At 31.8% G+C, this 13,645-nt stretch overlaps 1 protein-coding gene across 3 annotated transcripts; it reads right to left on the reverse strand.

Moving 5' to 3' along the window:
* Positions 1-3,175: 3,175 nt before the first annotated feature.
* LOC120088669 (Protein kinase superfamily protein) lies at positions 3,176-6,424 on the reverse strand. Of its 3 annotated transcripts, none has more exons than XR_005485002.2 (4): positions 5,791-6,374; positions 4,485-5,571; positions 4,023-4,193; positions 3,176-3,898 (listed from the first exon to the last, which is right to left on the reverse strand). XR_005485002.2 is itself a non-coding variant. In XM_039046085.2 (3 exons), the coding sequence occupies exons 1-3, from the start codon at positions 6,165-6,167 to the stop codon at positions 3,605-3,607; spliced, it is 1,758 nt and encodes a 585-aa protein (XP_038902013.1). In that variant the 5' UTR covers positions 6,168-6,424; the 3' UTR covers positions 3,176-3,604. The 3 variants fall into 3 exon arrangements, 1 of the variants encoding a protein (XP_038902013.1); XR_005485001.2 differs by having other exon boundaries at positions 3,992-4,193; XM_039046085.2 differs by lacking the exon at positions 4,023-4,193 and having other exon boundaries at positions 5,791-6,424.
* Positions 6,425-13,645: the final 7,221 nt, after the last annotated feature.

Below are 13,645 nucleotides of genomic sequence, written 5' to 3' on the forward strand. Positions count from 1 at the left end.
CAAACAACTTTTTAAATTAAATTTAAAACATTATTTTGCACAACTATTACATAGGTAGTTATTAAACCACATTTAGAAGGGTAATTATAGCCTAATTTATTAAACTATGTTCAAATTGGGAATTGAAAAAAAAAAAACCCATAAATCAAATGTCCAACCAGGTTTAAATCAATGTCAATTTTTTTTCTTTTAATTTAAATATCATTAGATAATTATTCAATCCAACTATTTGTTCAGCACTATTCTTCACCAATTTAGGTGTGTTTACGCTAACTTTTAAAGTAATTAATTTAAAAAAAAACTGAAATTTTTTTGGATGTTTGACGACCACTCAAAACAATGTTTGAAAAAATGAATTTATGAAATATATTTTATGTGATCCAAACAATGCAAATTCTGAAAAAAAATGACATTTAAATTTTTTTTTTTTTAGTGTATTTAGATATTGAGTTTAAAATTTAAAATAGCAAAATTATATTAAAAATGATAAAAACAATAACAAATATAGCATTTCATTATAAACTCAATTATTTTTGTTAAATTAAAATATATTATATATTATTACAAAACGATAATTATACAAAAATTTTAATATAAAACAAGTTCGTAAATTAATTAGTAAAAATTTATATTCAACCTAATATTTACTAAGTAACTAAATAAATTTTAAAACATATTTTGAAAATTTGTTTAAAATGAAATTTGATTTTTGGATCTTCTACCAAACACATATATGAAAATATTATATACAATTATGTTTTCTTTGAATTTAGTGTTTTTTAAATTATCTACCAAACAGACTCTTATGTATTATAACCATTCTAGATTAGTAGGGTTGACAAAATTCCGGTTGGGTCCTCGTGGGACCCCACCCCGATCGGGGTGGGAAATCCCCGATTTGATTGGAGATGGGTTCAAATCGAGGACCTTTTTAGAGTCCCTGAATCAGGGATGGGGTGGATATCCCCATTCCATCCTTAACCTGATTAGATTTTAAAATATTTTTTCTATATATATATTAGGTAAATTTTTTATATTTAGCCTAGTTTTTAATTTAGCTCAATCTAAGTCCAAACCAAAGAGAATTTTAGGATATTTTTTTTTTAAAAAAAATCTCCAATAGGGAAACAAAAGAGAAAACGGGGAATGGCTCCCTATGGGGGACTCGTTTCCCCTACCACCCCCATCCCTGTCTTCAAATGGCGGGGATGAGGGCAAAATCTCCCATCGGGGATGGGGACGAGGAACCCTCCCCCACTCCGGTCCCGATTCTATTGCCAATCCTAAAGACTAGTCTTCTACCTCACTAATACCATGGGTATTTTAAAATTCTATCAATAATATTCTAAAATACACCCCCTGAATAGTATAATAAATAAAATAACCAACATACCCCCACTTGTCTTCTACTTCGCTTCTACTATGGTTGCCGCTAACTACCACTGTCATCAACAACCTACTTTGACCACCACAACCACCACTGACAACCAACTTTGACGACGACCACCACCTCCTCCTCACTATGGCCAACTCCAATGACTCCCTCCAACAATTAACCACCTCCGACTAGCAACTCTTGCAACCAACCACATCAATTATCTCTAACGACCAACTCCTAACGGCTAACTTTGAAGACCAATTACATCGATTATATACTGAAAAAAAAAAAGCTCCGCTAATGAAAGTATATTTAAATCATTAGTTCATAATGTGTAATAGTTGTCCTAAGTAACAATTTAATATTTAATAAAAACACTTTTAGTATATACTAAATCAAACAAATTTATATATATAACATTTTTGAAAAAGTTTGTAACCAAACATGTGAGTGTGAAAAGTTTTTATTAAAAAAAGTTTAAGTTGATGAAAATAATTTTTTAAAAAACAATTTTTTCTTAGTCAATCCGAATAAGTTCTCAATTTAGATGCTAAACAAACCTGAAATCTAAAAGCATTTGAAGATTAAAAGAATGATCGAATTCTAATATCTTAGATAGCCACCATGAATTATAATTGTGTTTGTCACGTTCAAAATCAGTCAAAACATGAGTTTAATGATTCAAAATTAATGTAATTTTAATTTTTGAGATGATGTTTCTACCGTAAAAAATGATTATGAAAGATAAAAGACAGAGAAAGCGAGATCAAGAACGAAGTGAGAACGAGACGAGTAAAGAGCGGGAGATTTATAGAGCAGTTTGAGCAAGAGAGAGGGAGAGATAGAGAAAAAGCAAGATGATTTTTGTGTGCGCACAAATATATATTGGTAATTTCACCCAAATTTGACGTCAACAAAAGATCATTCCACTTTTTTTTTTTTTTTTTTGAAGGATAATTTCACCTTTTTTTTAACCCAATTTTTAGGTCGTTCGTACAAAAATCCCACAAATCAATCGTAATTCGTAACCGTGTCCTCTCCCATCATCTTTTCTTCCTCATAAATTTATCTCAATAAGAGATTTAGCTACTTTTGTTTCTCATACTCAACAAATTATTCAATGGAGCATATTTAGATAGATTTTAAGAAGCACCATCGACCCATTTCACTCTAGTCGAAAAAAAAACCCTTAAATCACTAAATCACCAATTAACCCAAAAGCTTTGACTTTGAACCTAGGACATCCTGAAGAAACATCTCTAGTACCACCTTAAATCATCAATTGGCCAAAAAAACATAAACTTATAGATAAAAGTAAATTTAATCTCATATATCATCAAACAAATATTAAATAAACAAGCAAGAAGAGTTTACCCGCGAAAAGACATGAATAGACAAGAAGATGGTTGGCATACAAATATTCATATTGAAAAAAGATAACAAATTTATAAATGTGCGGGTTATAATACAAAATAAAAGGTTACAAATACAAGAAGCAATTACAAAAGTAGATTGCGTGTTCTCTCACATGCTTTTAAAGCATAAAAGTAAAAAAAAAAAATTAAAATAAATAAAATAAATAAAAATAAAAATAACAAAAAACATAAAAGTAGGAGAAATCAGACTACCCTTTATTCTTTTCACATTTTTCATGATTATAAGATGATGCTACAGTATATCCACTTAAAACCATATAATATAAGAATAAATTTATATTAACTAACATATTCAGGCAGTGATTTAACAATTTGAATCTTTATAATATCATTTCTTTTCCTATCTCTACCCTTTGATAAATGGTCAGCTAAAAAGACTCTGCTTCAGTCATATATTAAATAATCACTTGAGAAACCAATGTCTATTTCATACAATACAGATGTGAAATACCTTGTCAATCACAGAATAAATGGTCTTGCATGATGATGTCAAAGCCACTAATAAAAAGGGAAAATAAAGATCTTTCTTTGTCTGCTTCCTCCTAGGTAATGGTAACTGGCTAAGAATGTTCAGTTTCCTATAGTGAGATTAGTATTTTCTTATCCTTTGATTATCATTTTTTTTAAATCCAACATGAGAAGTAATTGGATTAATATTTGAACAACACAAACTTCTCATATCTAGATTGAACACAGCATATCTTCTACATGGAAAAGGAACCCTTTACAGTAAATTCATAAGAGTAGACATTTTGATTCCATTTAGATTGTTGAGAGGAATATACTTACTTTATCTATGATTGTTGTTGTTGGAGTCCAGCAGCACTGATAAAATTTCAGAGAACTGAGGGCGCTTTGATGGGCAATTGTTCCAGCATCTGATCATCAGAGATTTCAGGGTGGATGGGCAGTCCTTTGGAACATCAGGTCTTAGACCACAAGCAGCTATACCAACTGCTGCCTGCACCGGTGAATATGCACCGTAAGCTGCCTCGCCCGTCACCATCTCCCATATTACCATTCCAAAACTGTATACATTACTCATCCATGTCTCGTTAACGCTCTCTGGATCACCTGCAATAATCTGGCCCAAACCAGATAGAACCAACAAATACAAATCAATAACACTCCTGTCATTACTTAACAAATGGATTAAGATCTATAGAAATAGACTGACAAGTAAAGGATAGTAATGAGACGAGATCTACAGGAATTTCAAAGTCCCTGGAAGAAAGGGGCAGATTCCCTCTAACGTAGCTTTAAGATGGTGGGCTCCACAAATTGCACCAGTTAAGCAGAAAGTGGCTACAATTCAGAGTTGCGGCCAAAAAGATGGTGCAGTGAAATCTAACCTTAATCATCCCAAGAAAATGAGATTCCTAGACAAATATAAACACAATATTGATGTGTAAAGCATAAAAAATCATGACTGTATGTTATACACACTGGACCATCATGGAGAAAGTGACATAAAGTCTCTTTAAATGGAAAAGGACTCATCCTATCCCATGCGGTTTAATGTAATGAACCCAAAGACTAATTACATCTCAAAAAAGCCAGAAGATATTGCTTTGTTCAGATAGATACATGTTTGATTCTTTTCAATGCATACTGTAGTTGAAACTTGCTTTAGATAATTTCAGGTGCAATCAGAGTTATGGTGAACAAACCTCAGGAGCAAGCCAACGATATCCATCAGTTTCGTACTCCATTGCCTCTCCCAAGTTTTTGCATGCAGTGAGTATGCCCATGTCACCCAAACAAGCATTGCCGTTCTTATCTAACAAAATTCTCTGTGTGTTAAGATCTCGATAGGCCACACCGTGGTCATTCATGAATTTGATCCCTTCTACTACATCAATAGCAATCCTGGTTATTTCTTTCGTTTGAAGCCTTTTGTTTTTCAGCATCAATTCATGGACTGATCCGCCCTCCATGAGTTTGGTTACCACGCACAAGCCATGATTTTCATCAATACAAACACCATAGAACATCAGAATGTTCTTGTGCCCACATGTCATCAGCTCCAACAAGTCTTTTCGGAGCTCAAACTTGTAAGCAACTCCCTTTTCACACCCTTTAATCTTCTCTATAGCAACTCTTCTGCCCTTGTAGACTCCCTTGAACGAGTTGGGTCCAATCTGATCAACGAATTCAAGATTCTCAGAGCTCAGCAGCCATTTACCCAGCTCATGTCCACCAGATTGGACTGTTTGCCATTCATCGACAGTTACAGCAAACGATGAAGTAGATAATGGCATTTCAATACGTAAATTGTCACTCAAATTCGAGTTCTCATAACCACTTCTGCAATTTTGTTCAACAGCATCGTCCTCGATTTCTCTCAGATCTTTCCCCCCAGTGTTACCTTCTTGGCATCCACAAAATCCAAAAGGGAGTTTCACTGTAGTGGTTTTTGGCTTCTTAATAGCCAATTTTAGAGCATTTTCAACCTTTGATTTGAAGAGTTTCTCCTGGACATCCAGATTTACAAAAAGGATGACTCCGAGAGTAAATTTTTTCTTCTCAAAAATCTGTATCTTCTCACAACGAATGGCAGCACTCTCCAACGCTCCAGACATCGCTGACCATGAAACTGAAGAGTTGCAAGCAAATGTGAGCTTCATTATAGGCTTCTGAACATCACGATTCGTCACTTCTTGAAATAAGATTGCAGGGTGATCATAAACAGATGCCTGCTCTATCAATTTGATGTGGAGAAAGACATCTTTCATGTCAAACCCCGCCTGAGCATAACTGTTCACACCACCAAAACAACAGAGACAACAAATACAGCAGTAAGATGATTAGCAAATGTTTACAAAACATGCATCTGATCTATCGTCCATTACAACGCTCAGTTACTAGAGTATCTCCAATCAGTTCCCGATTATATATTTCGTTCTTTTTCAATCCATCTCTTCAGTTCACACAACTCTAAACTAACAACAACACATTACTAATCAGAGTCCAAACCTGAGAGGCAACGAATCGTAATGCTTACGAATGTTGGAGACGAGCTTTTCCGGCAACTGACTTCCAGGATAGAGCTGAGTAAGATTCCGTACAACACTCCCCCAAACAGCCTTCTTAGACCCCTCAGTTCTCGTAGGTGATGGATCGCGAACAGAATCCAGATTCAAAGAGTTTTTAAGCGACGCAACCGCCTCAGAAACATTCCGACTGAATCTCTGTAACCGTTTATGCATCGTCGAAGATTCCTTCTCTCCAACAGCAAACGAACTCTCCGCCTTGGAGTCTTCCGATCTATCCTGGGTCCTCATCAACACCTGCTCCACCATATCCTCATCAGTACTAGCTCTACTTGACCAACACTCCAATGCCGTCGCCATGGCTCCGCTGTTCACTCCAACTACATGTAGAAGAACCTTGAAGCACAAGAAATCGAATGAAAACTCCGGCAAGGAAGATCGTGACGGTGAAAACAGTGGCGCGTAGGGCAGATTTGTGAATGAGTGGGGCTTTGATTTGAAGTTTGGAGCGTGAAAAATGGGGAAAAGGGAAGAGGAAATTGCATTCGATTGTTGAACAGTCTCTTGAGAAGTGGTAATGTTATGGGCGGTAGAGCATTAAATATGTGAGGGTGATTATTATGTGTGGGTGAGGTCCGTGGAAGATGATGGTGCACCTCCGATCTGATGTGACGGCGGGGCGGGGGATCATCATGATGGTGATGTGTATCACTGTGAACGTGATGATGTTTATGGAAGCCACGTGGGACCTTAGGAAGTTGATTGTTTTTGCCTGCGTTTAGTTAGTCAATTTTTCCACGTGGCGTTCTCTTAGTGGAGCGCGTAACAATATGTTTTTAAGCTAAGTAGCCAACAGCATGTGAGATGGTAGCCACGGTTTCTAATTATATTTTGAAAAAAAAAAAAAACTGTACAATTATTTATTGAGAAATTTTCACATATAAAAGAATATCAAATTATTTACCTAAATAGTTAAAAAAAAATGATAGCATCGATGAGTCTCTATCAAAAAAATAATAAAATATTATTATTTTAATAGGAAATTTTTTTTTTCTAATTTTAAAAATTCTCCTTATTTATTATATATATTTTTAAAAAATATATTTATTTATTATTTACGTTGCTACACTGTGTTGCTACACTGTCTTCCCCTTCTTTTCTCGATAATTATTTCTTGGTCTATAGATTTTCGGTCTAGTTTTCAATTACTTCTTTTCTTTTCAAAACGTAACAATTTTAACTCTAAAATTTTGAGTATAATTTTTACATAATCTATAGACTTCAAAATTTTATACTTTAACCACTAAATTAAAAACTAACGCCAACAACTAAAGTGAATATCAACCAAACAAGAAAAAAAAGAGTAAAGTATCAAAACTTGAGAATCAAAATAAAAATTAAATTCAAAATCCAATAGTATACGTATACCTTTAGAAACAAAATTCAAAACTAAAAAATAATATTAAATATTTTAAATTTAAACTGGAAATTCATTGGGTGGAAAAATATATTTGTCAAATAGTTTTTCTACCCCCAAAAAACGAAATTAATTCGGAGACCCAAGTAAAACCATGTGGGGATGTCGTGTCTGAAACATGGCCCACAATTTTCGTATAACGTTACTCGGAGGGTGAAATCAGGGCCGTTGATCGAGAACGATCATGCGAAGGGGGCGCATATTCCAATGCGGTCGGTAGTAGATGTTCTAGTTTGAGGAGAGTGGACCCCACCAGAACAATTATTTTTCATCAATGGTTGTCGTTTCCATAGTTAGGATCCCAAAGCATGAAACGGCAGAGTAATTCGTCGTGGATATTTGGGCCTTTTTTGGGCCTAATGGGCCCACTCCAGGCCTTAATTAAAAAGAAGTTAAAATCCCTAGACGCAAACCATGACGAAAATAAACTGTTTTAATTTTTGTCAGTTTGTTGGTTCATAAATAGTAATAAAACCCAAAATCAATAAAAATGGAATTTTCAGCTATTAGAGATTGAAAAGGAAAAAGAAAAAGAAAAAGGAAAAAAAAAAAAAAAAGAGGCCTTAAAGTATTAGATTCCTTGGCAGATTGGGAGTTATGATTGTTTTCATTATGATGGGATATGAATATCATGAATTATCTCTCTAGGTTTCTTACCCTACAACAAACAAAAAGAAACCAACTTAAACATAATTGAAATCAAATGCATTGTTTAATTGGGTGTTAAAATGTTAAATTAAGTTTTATTGGAGGTAGTCTGATGTGTTGTTATTTATCCGTTCATAGAATTAATTTAGGACCTCTCTTCAAGCGATTAATGGGATATGTGATTTAATGTTATTATATATTGTTCTAATTAGCATGAGGTTTCTAACGAGGGCAAACATGATGACTCTTTCCTTCAAAATATATTTTCTTGACTTAGTGATTTTTTCTGTTTAGTGTTGTTTTTGTTGTCCTTGATTCTTCTAATTATATTTTGTTTGTGTTTTGACCTAAAATTAAAACTCCTATAAGATCATTTTTGTCTTTATAACAATTCAATATCTTTACAAAAGAAAACAATAATAATAATAAATGTAATAGTGAATTAAAAAGAAAACTAGATGTGGTTCGGTTTTTCAACTTACTCAACAAGGTCATGTCCAAAAAATGAGATTGATCAATCAAAGATTAGTACAATTTACAGTCAGCATTGATTCCTTTCTTAAATCATGATGTAATGGTTGATCGACTCCTCCTTAGATTAAATCTCTTCATAGACTTTAATAGTGAACCTATCTTTTTTGAAGACTTGAAAATATTTATCTTAAATATAAAAGATTCTCACCTTTTAAAATTCCCATAAAAATATTCTCAATTAAGTATTACAAATTTAGAACAATTGAGAGTGAATAAACAAATGTGCTTCACTAGTCTTCTTGCTTTGCAATGCTCCTTTATCCTATATACATAAAAATTAAATTGATAAATAATTAAATTCAATTCAATTGAACCACAATCACCCCAATTGAAATTAAAAAAATATCAATTAGGATGAAACGTATATTTACCCAAACCACATTCAAACACAAATTTAAATCAAACACGCTATAATTAGATAAAAATTAATAAATAAAACTCAAGTATTTGTGTCAAAATGTTAATAAATGAAATAAAAACACAATTAAAGAAAAAGAAAAACCTCAACATATACACCGTAATTCATGTACTATTTTGTTTGTCAAAATAAACATAGTTACATACGAGACCACAAATTCTATAATTCGAATTACTTACCTTAATTGTATTAAAAAAAAAGTACTATTTTATTTATTTATTTATCTTTTGCAATATGTAAGATAGGGATCAAACCATGAGTTCATATATGTTGAAGTATGATTATGTTAATATTTTATATTTAGGGAAAACAAAATAAATCCATTCCAAACCGATGGAATTTTTGTGAGGATTTTAAACTTAAAAATGTCTATTTCCAATTTTACTCCACAATTTTTCTTTTTTAATATTACACAAACTAAAATCTTCACGGTTCTTTCATAAAAATATATTACACTAGAATGTCTTCCTAGTCAGATCAATTTTCTTATACTTTTTCTGCCTCTAAATTGTTTCGGTGGGTTAGTTTTCTAATTTGGTTTTTTTGTATTTGTTTTGTTTTGTTTTCCAGTTTTTTAAATTTGGTTTTCTATTTTGTTAATTGTCCTCTTTACCTTTTATTTATTTAATCATAATAACTATTTCAATATTTTAAACATGTTGTGAACTTTAAGAACATAACGGAAACACAAATACTAATAAAATATAATATTAAAATAAATATAATATAATATTAAAATAAATTAAACATAATATATAAATAAACAAATAAAATAAATTAGAAAAATATAAAATAAAAAAATTCTCTAAATTCCCCACTTTCTCTAATTTTTATGGAATTTGTCCAATGTATGTGTGCTTTCAAAACTCACAAAATACCACTATTTATGGGCAAATTGGCAAGTAGGAGGTGAATTACATGGATAATAATAATGTGTAATGTTGAGACACATGGACAACACTTTGAGAAATGAGGACATGACACATGGTCAATGAACTAAGCACGAGCATCTAATGGGTATCTGTTATCATAATATTTATTATACTCTCCCTTAGATGTTCATTATATATATGAAAAATCTAATGAGAAAAAATCCTAGTGAAGGAAAAAGAGTACATATTTCATATAATTTATACTTCTAAAAAGTATATTTACTTCCCTAAATTGAAACACCACTTGAGATCTCTGAGTTGCCACATTCTAATGTTGTGCACCAATTTTTCAAAGATTACGGTAAGTAATACCTTTGTAAATAAGTCTACCAGGTTATCTTTCGAACAAATTTTTTGTATAGTGATATCGTCATTTTCTTTAAGACCATGAGTATAGAAAAGCTTTAGTGAAATATGCTTTGTTCCATCTCCTTTAATATATCTTCATTTGATTTGGGATATGCATGTTTTATTGTCTTCGTATAATATTGTTGGAAGATTTTTATTAGAAGACAAACCATATGTTTTACGATGTGTCGAGTCATTGATTTTAGCTATACACATTCTCGACTAGCCTCATGAATTGCAAGAATTTCAACATGATTTGAAGAAGTAACCGTTATGGTTTGTTTCATTGATGACAACGATATAACAATTCCTCCACATGTGAATAGATAACCTGTTTGAGATTTAGTTTTGTGTGGATTAGATAAATATCCAGAATCTGCATAACCAACTATATCCAAATTTGATTTATTTGAATAAAACAAACTCATATCAACTGTTCATTGGAGATAACAGAGTATATGGTTAATTCCATTCCAATGTCTTTTGGTGGGAGGAGAACTATGTCTTGCAAATAAATTTACTGAAAATGCAATATCTGGTCTTGTATTTTCAACAAGATATATACGTGCACCAATTGCATTAAAATATAGTACTTCAGGATCAAGAAGTTCTTAATTATCATCTCGATGTCGAAATATATATTTCTTCACATCTAGTGAACGAACTTCCATTAGAATGTTCAATGGGTGTGCTCTGTTCATATAGAACATTTTCAAAACTTTTCCGGTATAAGTTGATTGATGAACAAATATCTCATATGCTAAATGATCAATTTGTAAGCCAAGGCAAAATTTTGTTCTTATGAGTTCTTTCACCTCAAATTATTTCTTAAAATATTTTATTGCCTTTGAAAGCTCTTCAGGAGTTCCAATTATATTTAAATTATCAATATATGCAATCATAATAGCAAATCATGATTGTGATTTCTTTATAAAAACACATGGACATATTGGATTGTTTTGATATCATTCTTTCAACAAATATCCACCTAGGCGATTGTATCACATCATCTCTGATTGTTTCAATCCATATAGTAATCTCTGTAACTTTATTGAACACAATTCATGGGAATTTGATTTATGTGTTTCAAGTACCTTAAATCCATTTGGGATTCTCATATACATATCATTATCAAGATATCCATATAAATATGTTGTGACTATATCCATAAGATGCATGTCCAAATTTTTATATACAGTCAGACCAGTTAAATATCTTAATTTAATTGCATCCACCACCGGAGAATACGTTTCCTGATAATCAGTACCAAATCTTTGTGAAAAACCTTGTGCAACCAGACTTGCTTTATATCTTATGACCTCATTATTTTCATTTTTTTCTCACAAATATCCATTTGTATGCTACAAATTTGACACCTTCTAGTGTTCAGACTACTAGTCCAAAAACCTGACGTTTTGAAAGTGAGTTTAATTCTACCTTGATTGCTTCTTTCCACCGAAGCCAATCTTTTCTATGTCGACATTCTTTAATAGATTTTGGTTAAGAATCCTCATTTTCAGATATAATATCAAGAGCAACATTATACACAAAAATATTGACAATAATTACATGAGTTCGGTACCATTTTTTTCTTGTCATGACATAGTGTATTGAAATCTCGTTATTATATTTAGGTATTTCACCTTCCTCACTAGTCATGTCAAGGATTTCTTCATGAGTATTTATATTCTTAACCAAGTCTTTTTTACTATTAATTAGTTTTCTTTTTCGAGGATTTTTATCTTTGAAACCCATTAGTCTACCACGTTTCTGACGTATTCTAGACTCACTAGTGACAACTTGCTATGTTGGGATATCAATTTTTTATGGAACATTTGCAATAGGTATATATGACTTAGTTACTTTCTTTGCATCTATAAATGCATATGGTAACTGATTTGTTATATTTTACAAATGAATTATCTTCTGAACTTCAAGTTCACATTGATCTGTACAGGGATCTAAATGAGACAATGATGATGCATTCCATGTAATTTCTTTTTCCAATTTCTTAATTTCTTCCCCTAATGTTGAAAAATTAGTCTCATTAAAATAACAATAAGCAAATCGTGCAGTAAATACATCACCCGTTAGGTGTTCAAGATATTTAATAAGTGATGGGAAGTTATATCCAATATATATTCCTAACCTTCTTGGAGGACCCATCTTAGTATGTTGTGATTGAGCAATTGGAACATATACTGCACATTAAAAAATTCTCAGATAGGAAATATTTGGCTCTTGATCATAAGCTAATTATAATGGCGGGTACTTATGATAAGATACTAGCCTAATGCATACAAGTGATGCTGCATGCAAAATAGCATGTCCCCATACAGATGTAGGAAACTTAACTCTCATAAGCAACGGTCTAGCAATTAACTGCAAATTTTTTATTAATGATTATGCTAAACCAATTTATGTATGAATATGAGCTACATGATTTCAACACTTATCCAATAGACATACAATAATTATCAAAAGACTGAGATGTAAATTCACCAGCATTATCAAGATGAATGATCTTAATTGTATAATTAGGAAATTGTGCTCTAACTTAATTATTTGAGCAAGTAATCTTGCAAATGCAAAATTTCAACTTGATAATTAGCACACACGTGACCATCTACTGGATGCGTCTATTAATACCATAAAATATCTAAATGGTCCACTTGGTGGGTTAATAGATCTACATATATCATCATGAATTTGTTCTAAACGTACAGGAGATTCAAACCCCACTTTAGTTGGCGATGGTCTAACTATTAATTTGTTCATTAGATGAAAGAATCTTCTAACTCTTCAATGGATATCCATTTTAATTCTCAATAATTATTCTCATCATTATAGATCCTGAATGACCCAATCGATCATGACAAATAGTAAATATATCTAGATTCATGAACTTCAGGTTCATTGTTGCATATGTGTTGATTACTCGTATATGAGTATAATATATTCTAGAAGATAAAACATACAACTCTTTTAATATGCATTTTTCATTTAAGACAGTAGATATGATATATAGATATTCCAAATTATTCTTACTATTAGTCTCAATATGATAACCATTGCAACGTATATCTTTAAAACTAAGTAGATTTCTTTTGATTGACTAAAGAACAATACACTCAATTGCAAATTTTTTTCCTCTAGGAAAAATAATATTTGCTTTTCCAAACCCTTCAATTAGATTTCAAAACTTGATATTGTATTGACTTTTGTTTCCAGCATTGTCAGTTTTGGAAAAATATTTTTTTACTTGTAAATATTGTATGTGTATTGTTCCATCCAAATTTTTTTACTTGTAAATATCGCCACATCCAAATTTATCATATGGGATGGGTCAAATATGTCATTATCCTAGTATAAAAAATCTGCTTCCACATTTTTCTCTTTTTCCTTCGGGGATGTTTGATAGAGATCAACTAAGTGTTCTCTTATTTTGTGGAGCTTTTCCTCTGTGATCATCATTTTGTGT

The sequence above is a fragment of the Benincasa hispida genome, chromosome 10 (assembly GCF_027475165.1).
Source record: "Benincasa hispida cultivar pf3 chromosome 10, pf3_genome.v1.1, whole genome shotgun sequence".
NCBI classification, from domain to species: domain Eukaryota; kingdom Viridiplantae; phylum Streptophyta; class Magnoliopsida; order Cucurbitales; family Cucurbitaceae; genus Benincasa; species Benincasa hispida.

Excerpts from the sequence above, each read along its gene's own strand:
- LOC120088669 (XM_039046085.2), bottom strand. The coding sequence starts at position 6,167 with ATGGCGACGGCATTGGAGTGTTGGTCAAGTAGAGCTAGTACTGATGAG. Across the intron at positions 5,572-5,790 it reads TACGATTCGTTGCCTCTCAG|TTATGCTCAGGCGGGGTTTG; the intron begins GTTTGGACTCTG and ends TGGTGTGAACAG. Across the intron at positions 3,899-4,484 it reads ATCGTTGGCTTGCTCCTGAG|ATTATTGCAGGTGATCCAGA; the intron begins GTTTGTTCACCA and ends GGTTTGGGCCAG.